This window comes from Dermacentor variabilis, chromosome 1 (assembly GCF_050947875.1).
Source record: "Dermacentor variabilis isolate Ectoservices chromosome 1, ASM5094787v1, whole genome shotgun sequence".
In the NCBI taxonomy this organism is placed as follows: Eukaryota; Metazoa; Arthropoda; class Arachnida; order Ixodida; family Ixodidae; genus Dermacentor; species Dermacentor variabilis.
In genome coordinates this window covers 278,956,446-278,981,553 of record NC_134568.1, presented here as the reverse complement: position 1 = coordinate 278,981,553, position 25,108 = coordinate 278,956,446, and the positions used below count along the sequence as shown (strand labels likewise).

The following is a 25,108-nucleotide window of genomic DNA, read 5'->3' as shown; positions in this document are numbered from 1 at the left end:
TGTAAAGCTCTCTCATAGCGTTATGCTGAAGTTTCATGACCATATGGCCATGTTCCCTCAGGGGTTGCAGAGTCAAGCGCCATTTCTTTCTTTGGATCACTATCTATCTGACCAGATGAAAAGTATTAAAAGACCCTGCTACTGTGGTACCATAGCACCCTTTCGCTGACATGCTGCAGCTCTGCAGCAAAGCAGGGCTTGTCTGATAGTCACCGTCCTTGAAGTGTTCGGAGTGCAGAAAGTCGCGCTTTGACAGTACCCATGTTGGCTGCGATGGGTGCGCAGTGTGAATCCATATCCTTCGAAGCTTCAGCTCTGCCGGAAAGGTATGTCCTGTCTCACCCGACAATATTTTTCTCAGACCTTTGCACGCAGCATTGTAGAGCCATTCCACTGCGTTGTGCCAGGTGCTTCACTGATCACATTACAAAGCAGCACATAGCACACAGCACAAACAGCGATATTGGGGCACAAGCTCCGTAAACAAGTATGTGGCCGCAAGCAACTGCTCAGTGGAGACATTGTTTGCTGGCCTCCGCCGCCGTCCATGCGGGCGATGACTGGCATGCCGGTATCCAGCGCAGACAACATAACAGAAATGTCACTTCCTCTAATTCACGGCGTGGCTGCTAGATGCAGTATTTTGTGAAAAATGCATTACATTCATTATTTTCCCCTAGTTTCTGCCTTAAAACACGGTTGTGTCAACCACTTTCAGCATCCAAGTTTTCATTTGGGCTAAAAATCTTGGCAGCAAAAGATTTGTTCACTATCCCTTTAGGTAAAACCTGCGGTCATGTTTAGATGGTGATTGCGACATCTAAAAATCTATTTCATGGTAGTAAGCTGGCGCCACAATGTTGTCAGCTAAAACGACTTGAAATTCTAATTCTGTTAGTTGTACTCAGTATTGTCACAGTGTTAAATTTCAAAGGCAGTTTGTTTGTTTTTAAACAAAGGTTGGTCTGTTCTGGCTAGTGCCCTAACCAAACTGAACAGACTAGTTTTAGAATGTAAAAAAATTTTGCAAAGGCAATTGCTGTTCACTAGATCTAAAAAATTATAAAAGTGCATGTGATCACTGCGTAATACATCTAGACTGATGACTACTCTTGCATCATGAAACCATGTAAAAAAGTTGAGTACAGATAGAACAACAGTGCTTTGTGCTGCTAACAGTTGCCATTAGAATAAAATATCTCTTTTCACCTAACAAGTTCAGAAGAGTGGCAAAGGTTTTTCTGGGCAGCAGTACAATAGAAACTGTATTCACTTTGGCTAATTGTTTATAGCATTTTACCCGCCGTGGTTGCTCAGTGGCTATGGTGTTGGGCTGCTGAGCACAAGGTCGCGGGATCGAATCCCGGCCACGGCGGCCGCATTTCGATGGGGGCGAAATGCGAAAACACCCGTGTACTTAGATTTACCCCAGGTGGTCGAAATCTCCGGAGTGCTCCACTATGGCGTGCCTCATAATCAGAAAGTGGTTTTGGCACGTAAAACCCCATAATTTAATTTTTTTAATAGCATTTTTCCTTTATATTTGGGCGGCATGAAATTCTGGAAAGCACACTCTGCTTGCTTTCTTGCACCATCTGCTGCATCCTACCCAGCATGATACAGTTAGCGCAAAGGTCTGTGTCTTTGCAAGCTTCTTGCTTAAACCACAAGTGCTTGATAACGATTTCAGCACTGCTATGCCATTGTTACATTGCAGTAAGAATTATATGTATGTAAATACTATGATCAATTCATGTGTATACTCCTTTTTTCTTCTTTGTAATTTTTCAGTGTGGAGTCGCACTTTCTTATGCCGTGTGGGCTGTGTCCAACAGCTTTGCACTGTTTGTGCTCTCACGCATCATTGGTGGCATCAGCAAGGGTAACATAAGCCTAAGCACAGCTGTTATTACAGATGTCTGCAATTCCAAGCTTCGAGGCAAAGGAATGGTAAGCAGTACCTCCATTTTGTGCATTGTTCAATAACATAAGGTGATGAGACTAGCCAGGGGAAGCAGTGGCAGAGATTGGCACAGTAACAATACTGTATTTTCTTGAATGCAAGCTAGGAGCTCCATCTGCTTCTCTAGATGGAGTAGCTGGGGATAAAATAATTACGCAAATGTACAAAGTGTTGTATTCAAACTTAGGCTGCCAACTCTTTAACTTATGTCATGGGGAGTGTCGGAAAGTTCTGCATCACCAGTGGCCTCAGCTTTGCTGAAACTTTGTTACTTGATATGAAAGCAGCAGGAGTAGCATTTTTTTATGAACAGTCAACATTTAAATCATAAAACTACTGTATAGACTCATGTAAGGGACATACTTTTTTTTTTTCACAATTCTTTTTCACAGTTCCACAATTTTTTCACTGTAAATGGTTGTCGCCATCTAGTAGTTGGCACATGGAAGTACACAGCACGTGAATATTCACCGATGCGTGCGTGCGGCATCAGGGCACTGAACACAATTGCTTCTCTGCTCGAAATTTTTTTCCCCAGATTTTGGGCTGCAAGTTGGGGACGCGGCCCTTACATGGGTGCGGCCCTTACATGAGTTTATGCAGTATATTAAGCATGTTTCAGCAAATCTTAGTATTTTTTTGCCTTTAAATACAGTATTTATGGTAGGCAAGTTTGTAAAATGTTAAAGATGTCTTTCAAAATTATAGGTATATTCTGCACCCTAAAGACTTCCATGCACACGATGGTGGTGGTGCTTTCATCCTTCCCTGACATAGCCAAACAATTTGAATCTGGATATGCTTGTTGATGTCGCATGTTATCCAACATAACTGTTATTGGGACAAGAAAGATAATTTGCACAACTAAATAATGGAAACCTCCTTGTAAAAAAAAATTTTGGCAAAAGGTATGACCGCTTAATTGAGGTTCAAATGTATCAAAAGGCATGCATCATATGCACATTTTCGTGTAACGGTCTGAATTTTTACCACAGTGAGTGGGGTGGTCTGATTCGAGTTCTAGATTTCTTGTAGTTCCGTGAGCATGCACTTACCTTCACCACATTTGTTCACAGGCACTCATTGGTGTTGCCTTTTCTATTGGATTTATTGTGGGACCCCTCATTGGTGCCCAATTTGCTGTGGCAAGTAAAGGCTCTACTGAGTTCTACGTTGGCCCTGCAATCTTTGCCCTTCTGCTTGCCCTCCTGGACATATTGTTCCTGAGCCTTATGTTTACAGAGTCGTTGCCTCGGGAGAAACGTGTGAGTATACTTGCTAGCATGGAGATTTCTTTAATGTTCACAATAGCTTCTTTCGATAGTGGTTTCCTTACAGTTACATAAGCAGTGCAGCATCCACATCTGGAGTATACTTGTGAATATGTGAATATTAGATGTGGAAACTAGTTAAGCTGTATTTGTAAACTACATTTGAGATGTGGATGCAGAACAGGTACAGACATAGGAGGCATTGCTACTTATGATCCCCTCTGCAGCCACTTTCCAGCACTTCTTGACTAGATGGTTGAAAAGACTGTCATTAGCATTAGTGTGAGTGGTGGTTTGCTGCTAAACCATCCCCAAACAGTGATGTTTTGTTAAGCTGCATGCTTCTGCAATATGAAGAATGTCAGCCCTTTAAGGAGTGGAGGCATGGTAAGCCAAAAAGATGCATAGAAGATGGAGGAAATACTTTGAAATCTTTAGCCTCACAATGATGTATGAGCATTGTGGTTTCAATGTGAAATTGAGAAAAGGGAAGTTTGGGCTCTGTTTCTCTGCAACTAATAATTACCTTCTTCTGCTAATTGAATAAAAATAGCGTGTTGAAAAAATACCCAATCAATCTAAAGTAGGTTAGTAGTAGCATTACTATTTAATGCACCTTTAAGGCCTCCCTAGACAGCACCTGTGTTGTTACTACAGTAAAACCTTGTTAATTCGACCCTAGTTAATTAGGAAAATCAGATACTTCAAACTCGTTCTCTGGCCCCGGCAGGTGTATGCATTATTCAGTGGAACCAAACTCTTGTTAATTCAGACGTATTTGGCTGCACACTGGTTAATTCGGACAACAAGCCACGAAAGAGCAAAAGCAGCTTCCAACCAAAATGAACCAGCGGGGTCCACATCACCGTAGTGATCAGCAAAAGTCGTACATGAACAGCAGTAACGCTGGAATGCTTTGTGCCCTGTTTGTGCCTTTACAGACCTTATTCTAGCATTTACCACTTTGCATAACATAACACTGCGTTGGTCGCGTGCCTTCATAACTGCATAGTCGCCATCCTTGATTGCTTCGATTGTGACAACAGTTTTATAGTGTACTATGATGGTTTTCATCTACAGCAGTTGTGGCAAGCAGTAGTTTCACTTTGACTCGGTGTGCGTGTCGGCTGCGTGGCTTCAGAACTGCATGATTATTGTCCATGATCGCATAAATAGCGACCACAATTTTGTCTGCAGCAGTTGCGGCAAAACAGTAGTTTTGTTTTGACTTAGTGCAGTGGTTGCATGCAGTGTCACAAACACGGTGGAAGCCGTCGAGGATGAAGAGCACTGGCTACATCAATATAGAGGAATGATCTGTTTTCGACCAGCTCACTGGCGAAAAAATAATCGGAATGTGCACGCAGTAGTAAGAAGCGTGTACCGGATGAAGACACTTGCCACAGCTGAGCTACAAAAGAAGTTGCGAGGCATTCGTCGCTGCAAGTGCTAATCAGTCATGAAGTGACAAGAATTGCAGCTTTCGCACTTTTTATGTGCAAAAGAGAAATGCGATTTGCTGATTCATTCAGTAAATAGAAGTATGTTAACGTAGTAAGCATTTGTTTGTTGTTTTCTTGATACCCTCAATAATGCAACATTCAGTTAATTCAAACATTCTTTTCGGCCTCGTGAAATCCGAATGAACTAAGTTTTACTTATAAGCCTTGAGTGCTGCCTGCAGAAGGGCTGTGTGTGCCACTCGCATGCTGTTAGGGCAATTACTCGCATCATTCGCTAGTCTGGGCACCATCCACAGCATTTTCATTCAATTCTACTTGTTCTCTACGTTTTTCATGTTGTTCTTATGTGTTAAAGTATACAAAATATTAAACAGTGTGGTGTTACACATTCTGAAGCCCTAAGTTGATGTAAGCAGCTCCAGTTCCATGCAGTCCTTCGCATGACTTGGCCACTTCAATCATATGGCCAACTAAATATGTTTACAGGAGCAGTGCTCAATTGATCATTGCTCGAACGCCACTGTGTACTGCTCAGTAACCGTAGTCACTTTGTGCCCCAGCAAGTAGGAAAGTTCATACACCTAGTGGTGATTAGCGTTATTAATGATATGGAAAAATTTTAAGCTATTTAGCCCACGAGATTCTCTCTGGCATGTTAGATGCTCTGATTGATTATGCTTGTAAACCACAAGCATAGCAAATTTTTTTCATTCTACAGTACTCATGTTTAAAAAGAAAGGATTTTACATTTTTAATGCAACCTTGAATGTGGCCTGTCCATATGTGTAATGGGGCGCTTAGGACATGGCATTGTAAATCTCTGAGGCTATGGAATCTGTTCACTTAACAGCACTTTTCAAGTTTAATTTTAATATAAAAAAAAGGGGATTTCCTATTTTCTGATGTTACCTTTAATGTTATCCTTAAAGACGATTTTGTGCACTAAAAGAGTAAGTTTATATTGCAACCTTTACTCTCCATGTTTTTTTTTTCTAGCAATGCCATGTGGTTGTAGAGTAGTGATAGCGTCCCCATGTCACAGCCTGTGGTAGGGAGTCGTATTTTTGTTGCCAGGTATCAAACATGTTCTTAGGTCATGTTTCTGAGATAGCAGGATTCTGAGCCCATAGTTGCATATAGCAGTAAAAGGGCTCATTTCTAAACAACTATTTCTATAAGGCAGCCCCTGCAGTGCTGGTAAATGGAGCACAACTGTGCTTTGCATATACCTTTTCTCCAGCACTTCACAATGTTTGATGTGAATTTCTACACACTGCAGTCGTAAACAGCAAATTATACATTGAGCTCCCAAATAAGTATGGGCTGCAGCAAGCATGTAAAAATACTTACTACATATAACTTCCAGCATTGGTATATTCTGGCAGTGAAGTATTTGTTATTAAAAAAAATCCGGTGTCTTTCTGCACATATCTTTAAAGATGGTATTGCATGCATGCATGCACGTGTGTGCGTGTGTGCGTGTGTGTGCACATGCGTGCATGTGTGTGTGTGTGTGCGTGTGTGAAAAAGAGTGAGAGAATTTGTTCAGGATATGAAAAAGGAGAAATTTTTGGCAAGGCGGCTGGTGGTCGTGTGGTGCATCTGTTGAGTGTGTTTACTCATGTGGCACTTGAAACTGCTGTGGGACCCCTTTACTTGACCACTTAATGAACACTGCTTTCATTGGCCTTTCTCCAAGTAAATAGCTCCTTCTTATAATGCATCTTGCATTGTAGCACTCATGTTTAGTACTTGCGTGCATGATAAATTTTAGATGGAGCTTTTGTTTTCCCCACTTATTATCTGAGTATGTATAGGCCCCTCACACAATACTCTTATTTGGAGTCTGTGAGTATTTTGAATAAAATAAAATAAAAAATAAAAACCTTTGTTTTAATTTGTATTATTTCAGGCACATTCAGTTGCTTCTAGTATCTCCGGAGCGCTTTCCTATGTCAACCCAGCATCGTTGTTCACATTTCAGCCAGTTCAAAAGCTTCCTCTCAAAGGTAAGGGCGGTTCTAGAACTTGAATGACATGACACATGCCGTTGTGTTACCTTTTCATAGCTTTAACCCCTTAAAGGGAAGCTGAAAGGTTTTCCAGAAAAAATGAGTGAACATCTGTACATTATGGTTTTCAACCCTCCGAATTCGAATATCGTATCGAAATTGAGCGAAAGAAAGCGCAAATATATTTTATTTCGACGAAAAGTGCAGCAGCGGACACGCCCAGCTCGCGCGTCTCGTTTCCGCCTGTGATTGGTCGGTGCGCCTCGTGACGTCAACTCTGCTGCTGCCGACCGCTGCCGCTACACATGAAGCGCGGTGCCAGGTAGTTTGGTGCTGTTTTTCTGAGACGGTAATGGAAAATTTAGAGAGACTGCGTTTTTCTGAGGAGTTCGGCGTTACTCCCTACATGTACGAGCCGATTGCGAAGAGCCGGCCTCTCGAAGAAGCAAACGATGCTGGTGCGAGCAGTGCTTTCGACGCGAACGAAAGCAAAGTCTTGGGATCTCCTGGTGTTGGAAATGCTCTTTGGTGAGCATGTTTTTTCAAAGCGATCTAGTGATCTCGCCGATCTTTCGCCGATCTAGTGAGCTCGTTTCCGGTCAAACAACTGTAGTGTTGTGTTCCTGCATGCCTCCTCGTGGAACGTAAGCGGGGATGCGATCGTCGGCATTTGTGCGCTGTCCAAAGCTGTCGGCAATCTACAAAGACGGTTTAAACGCGTGAAAAGCTTCCCGGTTCATGCAGTACGTGTAGTGACCTTCATCTGTTGACTACCACTCACGTTGACTACCACTCACGTTGACTACCACTCACGTTAATTACCACTCACGTTGACTACCACGCACGTTGACTACCACTCTACATACACGCAGACGCACCAACAAAGGAATGCAGAGTCGATCGAAGCAGATTACGGTGGCACGCACGCAGAAACAAGCGCGGTCAGGCACGGTCGCGGACGCTGCGAAGGAACGAAGCAGACTTGACTTCACAACACCGCGGTTTCCGGTCTCCGCTCCGCTCGCTCACTCAAAGGGGGGCGGAGCTACAGCGCAATTTCAGCCGACGATTACGTCGCTCCTAATTGACATTAATTGACATTACGTCGCTCCAATGACATTAATAAGAGCTTAACACTCAACTACTTGAATAACCTAAAACACTTAAATAACTTGCGTGAAAGTATCCCCTTTAATTTGTAGGTTGTGTGTATTTGAAATTTGTTCTGTATCATATGTTTGTACCAGGAAAATTTGATGTAAAATGTCATGAATAAGGCCAGTTTATTGAATATTGCAGATCATCAGGTTCTCCGTCAGTGTGGCCTGGCTTATTTTTCATACCTGCTGTTCTATTCTGGCCTGGAGTATTCATTGTCCTTTCTAACTCACAGCAGGTTTCAGTACACACGGTAAGTAATAAGTCAGCAAGTGAAGCGAACTCTTGTTAGTTTTACTTAGTCTAATGCATTTACTACATTGTTCGGTAGATTTATTTGCCTATGCATTAGGTTTTGAGCATTTAGGAGAGTGCCTTTTCATACGTATATATTTTGAATAAGTAATTCTAGTATGTCTAGCATGTGCCTTCAGAGTTGTGTGCCTGCATCACATAAAACAAAAAAAGCAGCAACTGGAATTGGAAACATAAGGGGCTTTCCTGTGTAGCCCATGCAGCCCTCCCACATGATTGGCCTTTTCCCCAGCTATCAAGTTGGCTAAGCCTTCAGTATTATTCCTTTGCATGCCATTGTGCAACGCCCACAGGGATTCATGAACTTCATAGACCCATCATGAATTTCAGACTCTTGAAACATTAAGGTAGCAACTGTTCCAAAAAAGTGTGGCCCACCATAGCTGCAGTTGTTGGTACTGACCTGCTTTCTGGGTATTGGTGCCTCTACAGCATACCTGCCAACCCTCCTGAATTTGTTGGAAAGTCCACGAACTTGGGACAGTTTTACAATTTTATTAATGTTGCATCGAATTTAACAAAAAATAAATTCTGTTCACGAGAAAGTTTCACACTTCGGTCCAAACCTTCCATGTGAAGTCTTGATAGTGAAAGAACAAAAGAGGGGTACTTGCTTCAAGCAGTTGAGGCAAACGAGTTCCTGAAGCAGGCGAAATTGGCAACTGCAAAGTTGCAAAACTATATGTTGCTTGTCAGTGCCTGCTATTCCAAGATTGCTGCTGCTTTGGTGTTGCGTCTGAAAGAACCAACACTAATAAAGTATGTGTGCACCCTTCAAATGGCCTGTGCTCATTTCAAGCTTAAAATAAATGTGTGGTAATTACTCCCCCCCCCCCCCCCCCCCCCCCCCGCTCCTTGGAAAGGTGACTCATGGATAGACAATTTACGTTGACATTACCTCTCCGTGTCAGTTACCTTGTCTTGAATGTGTCTGAGCATTAAAAAAAATGTGTTTAATTTGATGGGAGTATTTCCACACATTTATGCCTAGCCTAGAAGCACATGTTAATGACCCCCCCCCCCTTTTTCTTGGTACCTTGTTTACAAGCTTTCAGGTGGTTCAAAGATTTGATTGAAAAAACTGCTTTTCTTGTTTTTACCCTTATGGCATAATAAGCACTTTCCCTCCACTTTTTGTTGTAGCATGCAGCAAGGCAAGATGTACTTTGTGGTTGGCCTTGTGATGGCTGCAATCCAAGGTGGCTACGTCCACAGAGTTCCACCAGGGAAGGAAATAAAAGTGTGCCTTGTTGTAAGTTAAAATTTCTATGTATTATTACATTTCCCATTAGCAATAACAGTCGTGTTCTAGGTTTTGTAGCTAACGTGGTGGACTGTGCTGCAAAGGATTAATACTATAGCAGTGTATTGAAGTACTAGTTAAAGCATTTGTCATCTATATCATCATCATCGATAGCCCATTTTATGTCTACTGCAGGACGAAGGCCTCTCCCTGCTATCTCCAATTACCCCTGTCCTGCACTGATTCCAACTAGCACTCGCGAATTTCCTAATTTCATCGCCACACATAGCCTTCTGCCGTCCTCGACTGCGCTTCCCTTCTCTTGGTACCCATTCTGTAACCTTAATGGTCGAGCAGTTATCTAAGCTGTACATTACATGACCTGCCCAGGGGTGTGATCGGAGATCGTTGTTCGGCGCGTTCGTTCAGTTACCGGCGCGTGCGATTGGCCTACTATAACATCGCCAGCCCCGGGGCACGGTCACGTTTTTGGGGACGTCAAGATGACGACACGCTCCTGTCAATTATCTTGCAACTGAGCACGTCATCTGCTAGGCCCCGAATGTGATGGGAGTTTGAAAGTTTGGAGCGATCCTACACACATGAGACCGGCTTCGCATGGCACGTCTGGTGGATTGGATTGGATCCAAACGGCAGCTTCGGCCATGGAATCGCACATTCAGATCCAATCCATAGTTTAATTAGAGAAAGTGGAGCTTGTGGTGGGAACTTTGGTTGTTGCATTGGCGTTGCTTGAGGAGCAACGAGGGCAGTGGAGGTGCGAAAAGCGTTTGAATAAATGGCAGAAAGCGAATTCCGGCGTCGCTTTCGTTTCTCGAAACAAATAGTGCGTTAGTTGTACGACGAATTCGACCCCATCATCGGTTGCCAGCGAGCCACTAGAATGTTGTTGTTGCCTCTTGAAAAGTGCCCCGCTGTTCCCTTCATTTCTTTTTTTCTTTTTTTTCCTTGCTGTGCGCTACACCACCTAGGGATGACGCTGAGAAACTAATAGTTATATATTGTAGTAGTCACATATATTACTATTTGAAAACGTGCTTAAACTTGAGAAGAAAAAATATATTTTTTAGATAAAGATTTCATTCGTTTGAAGATGGGAAACATTTCGTTTTGTGGTATACTGTCTGCAAGAAGACAACAAATGAGAGAAGTAAACTTCCGGTGAGTTCACCGCTTGCCGATTGGCTGCTTTCTCCATCCTTTTCTCAAAAATTTTGCATACTGCCACTTTGTGACATTGCAGCAACCGAACTGAACGCGTATCGAACAATGATCTCCGATCGCACCCCAGCTCTATTGCTTTCTCTTAATTTCAATTAGAATATCGGCTATACCCATGTGCTCTCTGATCCAAACCGCTAACTTTCTGTCTCTTAACGTTATGCCTAGCATTCTTCGTTCCATCACTCTTTGCGCGTTCCTTAAAGGGCTCCTCACCAGGCCCTATAGCAAATTTTGGTTATACACTGGAAGTTGTTACGTGTCCACTAGGGAGCATTCTGCCACAAAATATTTTGAAATTGGCTCATTAATAGCCGAGATAAAAATATTTTAGTGCCGCGAACCCATGATTTCAGCTGGCGGGCTCCACTACCAGGCAAAACGCTATCTCCGCTCACTCCGTCTAGCCTCCGCGAGCGAAATTCCTTCTCTGCATTCTCCCATACCAGACCTTGAGGATCACGTGGCGCATATGTCACAGGCCCCGCCTTCATTTTTTTTCTCCTCGCTTTTTTTTTCTCAGCACTATGCACTTCTGCTGACGGCATTGTGCGCGAGCTGTTGTCTCGTTCGCGCAGTGCACGATTTTGCACGCTGTGCACAAGGAGACGTGACTAGCGGTCAGGCGGTCTGTCTGTAAAAGTGCTACACGAATACCGAGGCAGAACAAGCAGATCGCAGAGAATGATCACGCGCTGAAACACGGTAGAAAAGGGCATAGTTTCGGTACCTGCGCACGTGAACGCATGGCTATGGGAACAAGCAGACAAAGCAGAAGTACATATCTCTTGCTTCGGTGCGAAGTAAAACAAAAACATACAGACATTCCGTTTGTGTGTTCTATTATTTCTCTAAATTTCAATTCGTCAGTTCAAGCAACAGATCGCACAGATAACAGATGTTGTCTTGAATAATTCTCGAAGTCACGTGTCACCACGAGCGACGTCACTCTGGGAACTCGAGTACATAGGCGCAGGGACGTGAGTATGTCATCCTTCGGCTTGGAGCGGGGCGGCCGCAAGGAGAAGGAAAAATGGCGTTCTATTTGAAATTTCAGATCTTTTCGTGACGCATAGCGATGTAATACTTTGCAGACACAATCGTTATCGCGCAATGTATGCTCTGCGCTTGTCAACTCAAAATGGCCAGAGGGGCCCTTTAAGTTGTTCTCAAGCTTCTTTGTCAGTCTCCAAGTCTCTGCCCCACATGTCAGCCCCGGTAAAATGCACTGATTGTACACCTTCCTTTTCAATGATAAGGGTAATCTTCCAGTCAGAAGGTGACACTGTCTGCCATATACGATCCAACCCATTTTTATTCTTCTATGAATTTTCTTCTCATGATCAGGGTTCGCTGTGATTAATTGACCTAGGTAAACATACTCCTTCACAGACTCTAGAGGCTGACTGGCAATCCCGAACTCATATTCCCTTGCCCGGCTATTGATCATTATCTTTAGATATCTTCTGCATATTAATCTTCAACCCCACTCTTACACTCTCTCTGTTAAGGTCCTCAATCATTTGTTGTAACTCGTCTCCAGTACTGCTGAACAGAACAATGTCATCTGCAAATCAAAGGTTCCCCGAGATATTCGCCGTCGATCTTTATTCATAAGCCTTCCCAGTTTAATAGCTTGACTACTACTTCCAAGCACGCAGTGAATAGCATTGGAGAGATTGTCTCTCCTTGTCTGACCCCTTTCTTTATATTCCTACTTCTATTGTGGACAATTAAGGTAGCTGTGGAATCCCTGTAGATATTTTCCAAAATATTTACATAGGCGGTCTGTGCTCCTTGATTACGCAATGCCTCTATGAGTGCCAGTATCTCTACTGAATGAAATGCCTTTTCATTATCTATGAAAGCCATATAGAGAGGCTTATTGTACTCTGCGTATTTCTTGGTTACCTGATTAATGACATAGATGTGATCCACTGTAGAGTAACCCTTCCTGAAGCCAGCCTGTTCCGTTGGTTCACTAAAGTCCAGTGTTGCCCTTATTCTATTGGAGATTATTTTGGTAAATATGTTATATAATGCTGGGAGTAAGCTAATGGCCCTATAATTTTTCTATTTTTTAATGTCTCCTTTTTTGTGGATTAGTATAATGTTTGCATTCTTCCAGCTTTCTGGGACCCTTGCAGTCAATAGACACTTCATATAGAGAGCCTCCAGTTTTCCAAGCATTATGTCTCCTCCATCTTTGATTAAATCGACTGTTATTTCATCTTCTCCTGCTGTTATTCCCAATTTCATGTCTTGAAAGGCCCTTCTGACCTCATTACTAGTTATAGGAGGAGTTTCTGTATCCTGTTCATTACTGCTTCGAATGGAGGCATTCTGACTCCTCAGGGTACTGTACAGGTCAGTATAGAATTCTTCCGTTGCTGTTACTATACCTTTGAGATTGCTGATGATGTTACCCTGCTTATCTTTCAGTGCATACATCTTGGTTTGTCCTATGCCAAGTTTCCTTCTCACTGATTTCATGCTGCATCCATTTTTTACGGCTTCTTCAGTCTTTCTCACGTTATAATTTCGAATATCCCTTGTTTTCGCCTTGTTGATCAGTTTTGACACTTCGGCAGGTTCTATCTTATCGCTTGAGTTGGACACTTTCATTCTTTGTCGTTTCTTTATTAGGTCCTTTGTTACTTGGGAGAGCTTGCCTACTGGTTGCCTTGGTGCCCTGCCTCCCACTTCAATTGCTGCCTCTGAACACAGCGCAGTTACGGCTTCATTCATTGCCTCTGTGTCGTCTTCATCTCTCTGTTCTAAGGCTGTATATTTGTTTGCAAGTACCAGCGTGAATTTGTGTGCTTTTACCGTTACTGCGTCTAGGTTGGCCTGTTTCTTCTTGACCAATTTTACTCTTTTTCTGTTCAAATTGAGGTGAAGCCTGACCCTCACTAACCTCTGATCACTGCACTTTAACCTACCTAACACTTCTACATCCTGCACTATGCTGGGATTGACAGAAGGTATGAAATCAATTTCATTTCTTGTTTCAACATTAGGGCTTTTCCAGATGCACTTTCTATTGCTACGCTTCCCGAAAAACGTGTTCATTATTCGCAGCTTATTCCTTTTGTAAATTCTACCTGCATCTCTCCTCTAGCGTTCCTAGAATCGACGCCGTAGTTGCCAATTGCTTGTTCACCAGCCTGCTTTCCCCCACTTTTGCATTGCAGTCGGCCATTGCTATAGTATACCGAGTTTGCACTTTTCTCATCGCTAATTCAACATCTTCATAAAACTGATCTACTTCATCATCTTCGTGAGTGGGTGTTGGAGCATAGGCTTGTACTACCGTTAACCTATACCTCTTATTAAGCTTGATTATGACTACTGCAACCCTCTCATTAATGCTGTAAAATTCGTCAATATTGCCCGCTGTGTCCTTATGGACTAGGATCCCTACCCCGTATTGCCTCTTATCTGGGAGACCTCTATAGCAGAGAACATGGCCATTAGTCAGCACTGTATAAGCTTCACCAGTTCTAATCTCACTGAGGCCAATAATATCCCAAACAATGTCTAATAGTTCCTCAAGAGAGAGTCCTGCTAAGCTAGCCTCACTCAATAGAGTTTGGGTGTTAAAGGTTGCAAGGGTCCGTTTCCATTGGCGGCCTGTCCAGACCCAGAGATTCTTAGTACCCTATGCTGCGTTACAGATCTGACTGCCACCTTGGTCAGGTGCTCCGCAGCTGCTGGGGACTGAGGGCCATGGGTTAATTGTAGGAATCATGAGGGAGGGAGTGGCTGAATACTGCACCTGGGATGCCAATTTCTTTTCTGGTGAGGGAGTGTCTTTGTTGGAGCTTAGTGGGCCTTCCTAATTTGGTTGTACCTGGATTAGTATAGCCCCACTCGCTCTCGGCATCTTTTGCGGGTGTCAGGCGTCACTCCAAGCCTGCAAATGTAGTGCACTGGAGGAGGTGAAATTCAAGCTCACCATCATCGGACTAAAAAAAAAAAAAATTAGAAGGATTCAAACATCCGACTATGGCAACCAAGCATCTGACATAGCTCAGTCAGACAATCCCATAGGCGGCGAGGCTACCTTATCGTAGAAAAGTACAGCCCAGAGGGCCCTACATGCCTAAGAGATCCGTTCGTTTATCCGCCCTGTGCAGGTTTTTCTGATCGTCGTAGGTTGCACAATATATAGTGCGAATTCTCAGTGGTCCTAATATCGTGGTTCGCGAATCTCATGGACACCTGCGGCCGTGAACACACCTAGGTACACAATATATTTTTGGCATATTTGAACAGCCCTTAAAACTTGTGTGAAAAAAGTAAGAAAAAGGAAAAAAGTTTTCAGCGCTTATACATATATGGGCTTAATATGGGCTGCTATTCTCTGTTTGAGTGGTGCTCACTGCAGGTTGTGTTGTTAGGCCCGTGTTTCATCCACAGTACTCCAGTGCTCTGGGGATCTAAAGAGTTTCAAGTCTTTCTCGTTGCATTTTGGTTTTTAATTCCTTCATGATGTGTATAATCATTTGTAACAGGGATAGGTGAGCTAGTTGGTGGTCGATATTGGAATGCATCATGTAACCGCGCAAACAACAAAGGACAAAGAAGGAAACACACAGGACAGGTGCGGAACTTCAACTGAGATTTACTCCGGGAAATCCCACATTTATACATGTATCATAATCACACTTGCTAATCATCAGACAACCATCACTCGACGTTGGCATGCGGGCGTGAGTGGCATAAATTTGCATGTAAATATTGGAACTCTTTATCACTCAGTGACACTGAAGAGCTGCTTACGCAGCTGCCAGATTGCATTTTTATACAGTAAGCTTCATAGATTTCTCGGCTCAGTTGTGACGCAAACATCTTCAAGACTTTAGGGTCGCGGAACCCAGGCGTACAATTACGACAGTGGCGACAATGGTCAGCCAATTTGCCACCCCCCGCCAATCCTTTTACTCCTGCACAGTGCTCCTGCAGTCTGACGTTTAGACACCATCCCGTCTGCCCTATGTAGCTGTTGCCACAAGAGAGGGGTATCTGGTACAATACCTCTATTCTGCATGGGACGAACCTGTCAACGTGCTTGATACCACATTCATTTCTTTTTTTCCTTCCCTGCACCATGTTGCACATGCCCGCCAGTTTCTGGGACGCCATGAAAAATGTGAAGTACCGGTGGTTTTCACGGCGTCCAAGAAACTGGCGGGCATGTGCAATATGGTGCAGGGAAGGAAAAAAAGAAATGAACGTCAGACTGCAGGAGCACCGCGCAGGAGTAAAAGGATTGGCGGGGGGTGGCAAATTGGCTGACCATTGTCGCCACTGTCGTAATTGTACGCCTGGGTTCCGCGACACTAAAGTCTTGAAGATGTTTGAGTCACAACTGAGCCGAGAAATCTATGAAGCTTACTGTATAAAAATGCAATCTGGCAGCTGCGTAAGCAGCTCTTCAGTGTCATTGAGTGATAAAGAGCTCAAATATTTACATGCAAATTTATGCCACTCATGCCCGCATGCCAACGTCGAGTGATGGTTGTCTGATGATTAGCAAGTGTGATTGTGATACATGTATAAATGTGGGATTTCACTGAGTAAATCTCAGTTGAAGTTCCGAGCCTGTCCTGTGTGTTTCCTTCTTTGTCCTTTGTTGTTTGCGCGGTTACATGATGCATTCCAATATAATCATTTGTTTAGATGTGATGCTACCAGCCATTAAAAAAGTTTGGGGTCTCTTAGAATGTAGATTTATCTCCATGTACTGCATTACGCAGTGCTGCAGTGCTTTTAAGAACTATTTTCTTGTTGTGTACTACATGATGTAATTTTAATTTGGATAAGGAAAACAATGAAACAAGGTTCTCTGTAATATGAAAAAGAGAATACATAAGTTCTCTTGTTATACCTGAAATAATCATGAATACCATATTGTGAGGCTATTATCACTTCTAGCTACAGCGCAGTATAAGACTAGGACAGGCACCTTGGTGCAATATGGCAACCAAGGATAGATGAAAAAATAAGTGTTGTCAAAATTCCACCATTGTCTTTGTTTCCTGCAGGGGATTATGATGATCATACCATCATTCATCATCATTGGTGTGTCCTGGAGTCCATATGTCTTATACTGCGGACTCATGTTGTATGCCTTCTGTAAGTGCAACCAGTTTTGATTTTGAATGAGGTTGGTAATTGTGAACACTCACGAAAAAAAGAAAAACATCAAAAACTTCTCATATTGCTGCTGTTGTTCTTAATTATTGGCCAACATCATTACAACTGGGACCCTGTACTTTCAAACAGTGTAGGCATTTCCAACAAAAGCTCCTTGTGTATGGCCATAATGCACTCTCACTGTTGTAAGCAAGAGTCCGCAGCTGCGTGAAAGCACATGGAAAAGGGCACATCCTGCTTTCTTGCTTGCAACGGTCTGAAAAATATTTGCTCAGTGTTCGTAATGTAAAGGAGAGATAGGTCTGCAAGCACCCTGTGTGGTGCTACAGAAACACAGGAGGAAGGAGTGTGTAAGATGTTAGATCTTGTGCTTGTACCAGGGTTCGGGCAAAACCAGTAGTGGTGTGCACTGTCTTGGTGGTGTGCGCTGTCCTTATGAAACCAGTCGTGGTGTGATCTACTGTCCTATTGGTAGTAATTTCTTTTATGGTGCTTAATAACCGAATTGGACGTAGTAGTTCTGCGGAAACCCGCAAGGGCTTCCGCAAAACTACTACGTCAAACTCTTGCATTTTGCTTCGTGTTGTCGACAGATTCGACTTCACCCTGCCATCTGCTAGCCGCCTGGTTAGCTCAGATGGTAGAGCGGCTGCCCCGAAAAGGCGGTGGTCCCGGGTTCGAGTCCCGGACCAGGACGAATTTTTCTTCAATATTGAGGCTTTTCTTTCGAGGTACCCGTATGGGTTTCCTTTGTAGCAATTGCTACGAATGGGTGGATGTCTGATTTTCCCCTTATTCATAACCAAATTTGTTCAAATTGGCTTTTTAGACTGTGCTCTAAGAGTCCTTGTTTTTGTTTAGGAAGTGATAAAATCATGTTTTCAAGCATGAGAATTGGCATGTAGCAGCCCTGGCCTGTCTCATTCTTCTGTTTTTCCACATTACTGTGAAGCCTACGAGACTAAATGGGTCATGTAGCTGCGTGCTTGCACACACACTATTCTACATAGGATCTGAAATGTGTGCAGCACTGCTACTGTTCTGCCTGCAGTTTACAGTGCTAGCAGAAATCGCGTAGCACCGCAAACTATGAAACACGGCTATAGCGCTAGGTGACCCAAAATTTATACAGTAAAACCTCGATAAACCGTGCCCGCTTAAAAGTTTCGTTTTAAAAGTAGTAAAGTCAAATCCCCGACTCAGCGACCATTGAACATTATGTGTTTTGTATCCGCATAAACCGTGCCAGCTTATTCCGTACGTATCAGTTAACACGTAGCGTTTTCACTTTTCATCACGCATATACGGCAGTGCGTCGTCTCCATCGGGCAGCCCGTCAGAATAACTAGCCTCAGAGATCACCACAACGGCCTCCAAGTGCCCTGTGCGTTTGTGTGTGAAGCCACATCAACATCAACATCATTTTGGCGCCGTGCCAGAGAGCATTGTGGCGTCGTACAAGCAGGAGCTTGCGTCATGCCGAAACTTGGATAAAAAAGATGCTGGGTGCTTAGCATAGAAGAAAAATTAGACATCGTTTGTGCTATCGAACATGACGTCGGCACTGGCACGCGACATGGGATCACTGTTGACTGCAGTGTGTGGCATTTGGGATGCGAAGAAGTTGCTTGGCAGCGCTACTGAGACCGCGAAGAGATTTCGGCTACGAGGTCCGACTTTACGCCTAGCGACAGTGATAAGGACGACACGGAAAGTGACAGCACGGACGATTCAGGCCCGACAGTGCCAGAAGCTGCGTGTTACGTCAGCCCCGCGACTTCTGCAACGCTACCACGCCTTGTTAGATACGGGACCTTTTCCTGAGCCCCCTTCGAGTTCACCAGACCACATCGAATCGCGCCGCAGCTAATTAAGGAGCGCAGAAGCACGTATACCACATTCCCGAGGCGCGGCACGTACAAGCAACTTGGCGGCCCCCACCTCGTACACCGCATCTGGAGCTATTCAGTGCTTGACTCTTCCCGAAAGTGAAGCTAGAGCCTGGCGTAGTTGCAGACCGAGAAGGCAAGACTGCAGAAAGAAGTAAGCACTCGGACAATTGGGGACCAAGGAGCGACCCTCTCCGCCGGGTGTGACACAATCGCACGGGCGCCTACCATTGGCCGATTGGCCGAAAATGGCGTCACCTGAGCGGGCTCGCCGATTGGCCGAACGTGACGTGACTTCGAGACACCAAAGGGCTCAAAAGACACAGACCGGCAGCAGCAAGAGAGCATTCCTTCATTCATCTCTTTCGAGCTTCTTGCCACGAGCCGCAGCGTCCAAGTTGCTGCTGGCCCGTAATGACTCTATGACTGTTAATTTCTTGGTTGTCTCACTGTAAATAATGTAAGTAAACCTCCAGTTTTTCATCCCGACGTCCTCCCTAACTCTTACAACTGGTGGCAGCGGTGGGATCGCCTCCAAATGCAACAGCTGGTGGCAGCGCTAGAGATGAACCTTCGTCGAGAGAAGTCCTGAGGAACCCAGAACAGCGAAAAAAAGCCTTCGTCCAAAGGAGTCGCGAGGAACCGGGAAGAGCGAAGAAGAGAGAGCCTTCGTCGAAAGAGGTCCTAAGAAACTGGGAACAGCGAAGAAGAGCGAGCCTTCAACCCAGAGAGTCCTGAGGAACCGGGAACAGCGGACCAATGAACCAGATGGCAGGGTGCTGCAAACGTAAGTGAGCACGTGGTTTTTTTTTTTCTTTTGATTCGCCAGACTTCAAATGTTGTGTGTTCATTTTGATAGTTCTAGGAATCGGGAATTTGTTACATATTGTGTGTTTGCACAACTTAATTAAGGAAAACAGTTCTAACCACCAGTCGGGGCAGCTGCCATGGATCTTAGAAGGCTGACGAGGTTCGACTTGTTGTTGGTGTGCGACGACTTGGGAGTTGAGGCGGACAAACAGATGAAAAAGCCAGCTATCAGAAAGGCGATTCAAGATAGTGGCAATGATGATGAAAGCATTGAGCTTGCTTGGGAGGTGATACAAGAACTACGGTAGCGTGAGCGTCGTGAACGTATGAGTGAGCGTAAGCGTCAAGAACGCGAGAATGAACGGAAGCGTGAGCTTCAAGAACTTACTCTTAGGTGTGAGTGTCAAGAACGTCAGCATGAGCGTCAAGAACGTGAGAATGAACGCGAACGTGAGTATCAAGAAAACATAAGCGTGAGCAAAAGTACGAGAGAGAGAAGGCAGCATTGATAAAAGAGATACAATATTGTGAGCAGTTAAAGGCACAGAGACAACGGCTGTCTGAAAATTCTGTAGGCAATACAGAGCACAAGAATGAGGAAGTATCTAGCGGATTTTCGCCAGAAGCCGACGAGAAGAGTAGTGCCTGTGAGATTGGCTGCACATTCATAGGTGAAGGGAAAAGGCTAGCTGCTAACAGTGCCTTAGTGGCAGCAGAGGCCGTTAAAAGCCAGAGTGAGAGCGACGAGGTGCTGTGCCAACAGAGTACGGTAGAGACAGCAAGGCCAGCCGTGAATGAATGGGCACAGTCACCGCGCGTGTGCATTGCAGGTAATTTTAACGAGTTAGTTAACGAAGTACAGAATACCGCTGACCCGACAGACGCGAGCACCCATGTCGAGATAACTGTTGAGTCAGATCTGCGTGCCGAAGTGCAGTGCCAGCTGGACGATGCACTTGAGGGCAGCTCTCAGGATTGCGAGCTACGTAGCTTAAGAGAAGACAACTGCGTTGTTCAGGGATCGGTGCAGCTCTCTGCCAGTCTAGGTAGCCAAGAGAGAGTAGATTTAAATGAAAGTCGCTCAGACTGTGCAGCTAAGAGACCGATCCGGGCCGACGAGATGTGTACCAGCCAGCACGAGGCGCCAGAGGACGGCATAAAAGGGAATCCCAAGAGAAAGCGCCGCAGAAAGAAGCGCCGTAAAGATTGGAATGCGGTGGCTAATGTAGCGAAGCCAAAAACGGCGACGGGTGCGAAGCAAAGAAGGGTGCGATCGTCGTTGACATGTGCGCATCAAGCACGTTCGGGCCACCGGTCAAAAAGTAACCGAAAAGCATGTTCTGCACGGATGCGGACAAAGGGCATGGGGAAATTATGTTCCTTGTCGGTCCATTGTTCTTTTCGAAGTTCAGCGTGTAGTACAAAGAAGCGCAAGGGGGCAAGACGAGACCAGGTGGTAGGGAGTCGCGACGCGGGCAATCAAGTTAGTGATGAAAGCGTGGCCCCAGGACGCAAATTGGCAGGAGACTGTAACGTCTTGGAGGAGCTGATAGTGAGTCAGCCCTTTTGTTGTTCCTCGGTAGCCAGAATAGCTTTCGAACCGCGACCACCTCGAGTACGGCTCAAAAGTATGAGTCAGCCGTAAACATATGAAACGAGAAGCCAAGAGAGCTTCCGTAGAAGTGAAATGTGTTTTGTTTTATTTTTTGAGCATTGGAAAATTTTCGCTATTTGAGACTAAAATTTCTTTCAATATGTAAGGTATGAGCTTTGTTTATGTTTTGTTTGAGAAGCTCTGAGAGTTGAAAGACGCGTTTTAAGTAAACCTGTAGTTTCGCGAGGTGTTCATTAATGAGTAGATAGGCTTTCTTTTTTTGTGTGTGCGTGAGTAACCTGGAGGTCAAGGTTATCGGTAAGAGGCCTATCGTAACGTGCGTGTGTATTAGTTAACCTTCTTTTTTTTATATGCGTTTTTTTATTTTCTAAGGTTAACCGCGTAGGTTTTCAGTGAGTGCATGATTTGCACTGAGAAGCGTTCGTAGGGCCATTAGCACGTGTCCTGTGTGGACGGAAGGAAGCAGATTTATGACTGGGTTGCTCGTGTGTGTTGAGGGCAGCCGTATTCTGACTTCTCTAATAAGCGTGCATGGAACTAGTTATTAGAAGGCGCATCATTTTAAGGGTTCTGCGGTGTGCGTAAGTTACGCAAGTGTAGTTGCTCGGTTAAGTTACGTGTCCTGATTGGACTAGAGAAAGACACGTGAGTAAGCGTGATGAAACGTTTGCGTGTGACGCAAGCACGTGTTCGGAATAGGGACCACAAAGCTAGCGCGCTTGTTATGTACTTGTAGAGTTGACCAGACTGTTCAGTGGCCCCAATACGTGCGATAAGTATGCCACTGCGATAGGTTGGAAACAGGCTGTTCGCGAAATTAGGCCACTTAAGTTATGTTCGGCTGTTTTCATTATTTGTTTGCAATGACAACGACCCTTTGTTTTGCTACAACAATAACACTCTGGTCTTGTCGGCATTCGGGGAGAAATGGATAGCGGTTTGGAAAGGTGGTTGGAATTGCTTTGTCAAAATTGGGGAAGTAAAACATCAGGGTTCATTTTGACTTAGTAATAGCCTGGCGAGTCAGGGGTGGAGAGCCTGCGCTTACACGTCGTGCGGCGCTGTGTTTTGTTTGTTTGACGTACATTCTCCAGGGCCCAGGATCCCGAAGTTCGTCAAACGAGGCTCGACACCAGTACCCTGCAGGTTCTTTCAGCGTTCCTCATGGCCAGCGAATTGATTTCACCGGCCATTCCGAACTTCCGGGGCGAGGACGAGCTGTTAGATACGGGACCTTTTTCTGAGCCTCCTTCGAGTTCGCCAGACCACATCGAATCGCGCCACAGCTAATTAAGGAGCACAGAAGCACGTATACCACATTCCCGGGGCGCAGCACGTGCAAGCAAGTTGGCGGCCCCCACCTCATACGCCGTATCTGGAGCTATTCACTGCTTGACTCTTCCCGAAAGTGAAGTGAGAGCCTGGCACTGTTCCAGGTAACGTGGGTCCAAGAGGCAAGACGGGTGTAATGCACCGTGAAGCCCTGGCAGCAATCCCCCCCCGTCTGTCTTTGTCACGGTAGTTGCAGCAGACCGGGAAGGCAAGACCGCAGAGAGAAGTAAGCACTCGGACAATTGGGGATCAAGGAGCGACCCTCTCCGCCGGGTGTGACACAATCGCACGGGCGTTTACCATTGGCCGATTGGCGGAAAATGGCGTCACCTGAGCGGGCTCGCCGATTGGCCGAACGTGACGTGACTTCGAGACACCGAAGGGCTTAAAAGACACAGACCAGGAGCAGCAAGAGAGCATTCCTTCGTTCATCTCTTTCGAGCTTCTTGCCACGAGCCGCAGCGTCCGAGTTGCTGCCGGCCCGTAATGACTCTATGACTGTTAATTTCTTGGTCGTCTCACTGTAAATAATGTAAATAAACCTCCAGTTTTTCATCCCGACGTCCTCCTCAACTCTTACAGCCTGTGCACGAAGAATATGCAACGCCAGCAAGGAATCTGCCGTGTGAGTGTTTGCCGAGAAGAGGGGGTGGCTGAAAAGCTGGCTCACAGCTTCAGCAAGTTTGAGGCCGCTGTCATCGCTGCTAGGCTGCCGCGGCATCAAACGAAAATAACATGTTTGTTGTGCGAAGTAAATAAATACTGCATGTTTTTTCCCCCTTTCATTGCACTCTCTCCGAGTTCCGTTTTTGACAGGTAAGCGGGCGATCTCATGCTATTTCGGTTAAGCAGTACTACCATCTAGTACGTACTTTTTCCGAGCTCCGGCCAACTGCGGTTTAACGAGGTTTCACTGTATTTGAAAAGTGAGTGATGGAGGGTTAGGCCCATTACATGACCCAAAATTTATACAGTACTTGTTAAACAAAAGCTCAAGGGACCGGATGAATATGTTCCGATAAGTAGAAGTTCCGTTAAATGAGAGAGATTTGCAGGAATACAGCATGGTGTACAATACGCTATTTTAACAATGTTACAAATATTAGGCATCAAGAAGCATCTAGGAGCTAGTTTTTCCCGTGATTGGCAGCTTCTGGATTCACTAAGCTTTGCTAGTTTTGGTTTAGAGGAGGCACCGGCAACTTAGCAAACCAGATACATAGCTCTTACTGCAAGAGTCAGTGGCTAAATTAGTACGAGGTCGTGTTGATGGAGCACAAATTGTTAAATAGCGCAAGGTGCCCAATTTTTCTGTTCCTATTTGGGCCATCTATGGAGCGGGTGGCAGTGCCACAAAAGTTGCCTGGACTGTACAGGCTACACATTAAATATTTTATTAAATTTTTTCTTGCTTGAGGCTTTGCCACCGTTTGTTAAGGATGGCTTTCTGTGTAGAAGACAGGTGTCAAAAAAAAGAAGTGTTTAATTATTTTTTTTTTTAAGAAAGAATACTATAGAGCTTGCTTCTGTAATTCTGTTTACTGAGAGTTGCAAAAGTTTCGGTTCCAATTAATGAGAGTCCTTTTTCCGTTACATAAATAGAAAACGAAGCAATTTAGAGGCTGTTCCATGTAACTGGCAATTCCGTTCAAGCGATTGCTGTTTGCAAAGATTCTGTTGTATTTGAAGCATGATGGTGTTGGTGTGTCGTATTGGCTCATAAGTACACGTGTCATCTGTTCACTTTAACTGTTGTTATTCACTTCAATTTCAGTTTCTTTTTGACCTTTCACCACCATAGAACATAGGCCTATCTGTCTGTCATTAAATAAATGTTCTGTCTGTTTTCTCTGTTGATGCAGCCTCAGGGACTGTAGTACCGTGCCTGACAACGCTAGTCTCCAAATATGGTGCACCGACTCAAAAGGGAACGATCCTGGGTATCTTTCGGTCTCTGGGTGCTCTGGCTCGTGCTTTGGGGCCATTGCTGTCAGCCACAGGTGCGTGACAAGTTAGTGGGGCTACACGGTGCCTCTGATACACAAGCATTCTTATCGTAGCATCAAAGGAGAAATTGGTCAGTTTTCCCTTGGGCTCACATCAGTAAAAGATATAAGTAATACTACTATAATATTCTAAGATTATTCTGCAAGAGTAACTGCTGGCAGAAAGGCAGTGAGCTGGTTGGGCCAGCGTTGCCGTGTGAACTGCCCAGCCTGAGCACGTCACTGCTACAGATGAACGACAGCTGCAGCGTGTTTTTCACACAAAACAGTGGCCAGTAGTATAAGCCTGTGTCTTAATTTTATCTTTTGTGACAGCAATGACCACTATCAAATCTGTAGCATGAACTAGAGCTGCAGTACGACGCAAGGTCAACTCGGAACTTCTGCACTGCATGCAAGAAGGCTCAACTGCATCACGCACCTCATAGTATGGATGCCACGAATAGTAGCATATATTCTTTTTTGTGCCAATTTATGCAATGAGAAATAAAGCATTCTCAAAACGGCGCATTATGCGATCATCGACAGCTGTTTTTGAAGCACATATCCTATGGCATTATATTGAAGTTGGCTAGACCTCATAGTACCCTCGGCGTTTCCTCATCACTGAGCCGACAGCGATGGGTG

At 44.7% G+C, this 25,108-nt stretch overlaps 1 protein-coding gene across 2 annotated transcripts in view; it reads left to right on the top strand.

Moving 5' to 3' along the window:
- The window catches only part of rtet (major facilitator superfamily domain-containing protein rtet), a 40,482-nt gene that overhangs the window by 6,113 nt on the left and 9,261 nt on the right, over positions 1-25,108 (top strand). For both annotated transcript variants that reach the window (XM_075676268.1, XM_075676269.1), the window contains exons 5-11: positions 1,792-1,950; positions 3,040-3,228; positions 6,610-6,706; positions 8,009-8,120; positions 9,326-9,434; positions 16,718-16,808; positions 24,338-24,475. In XM_075676268.1, the coding sequence (XP_075532383.1) occupies positions 1,792-1,950; positions 3,040-3,228; positions 6,610-6,706; positions 8,009-8,120; positions 9,326-9,434; positions 16,718-16,808; positions 24,338-24,475 (895 nt within the window). The remainder of the gene's footprint in view (positions 1-1,791; positions 1,951-3,039; positions 3,229-6,609; positions 6,707-8,008; positions 8,121-9,325; positions 9,435-16,717; positions 16,809-24,337; positions 24,476-25,108) is intronic.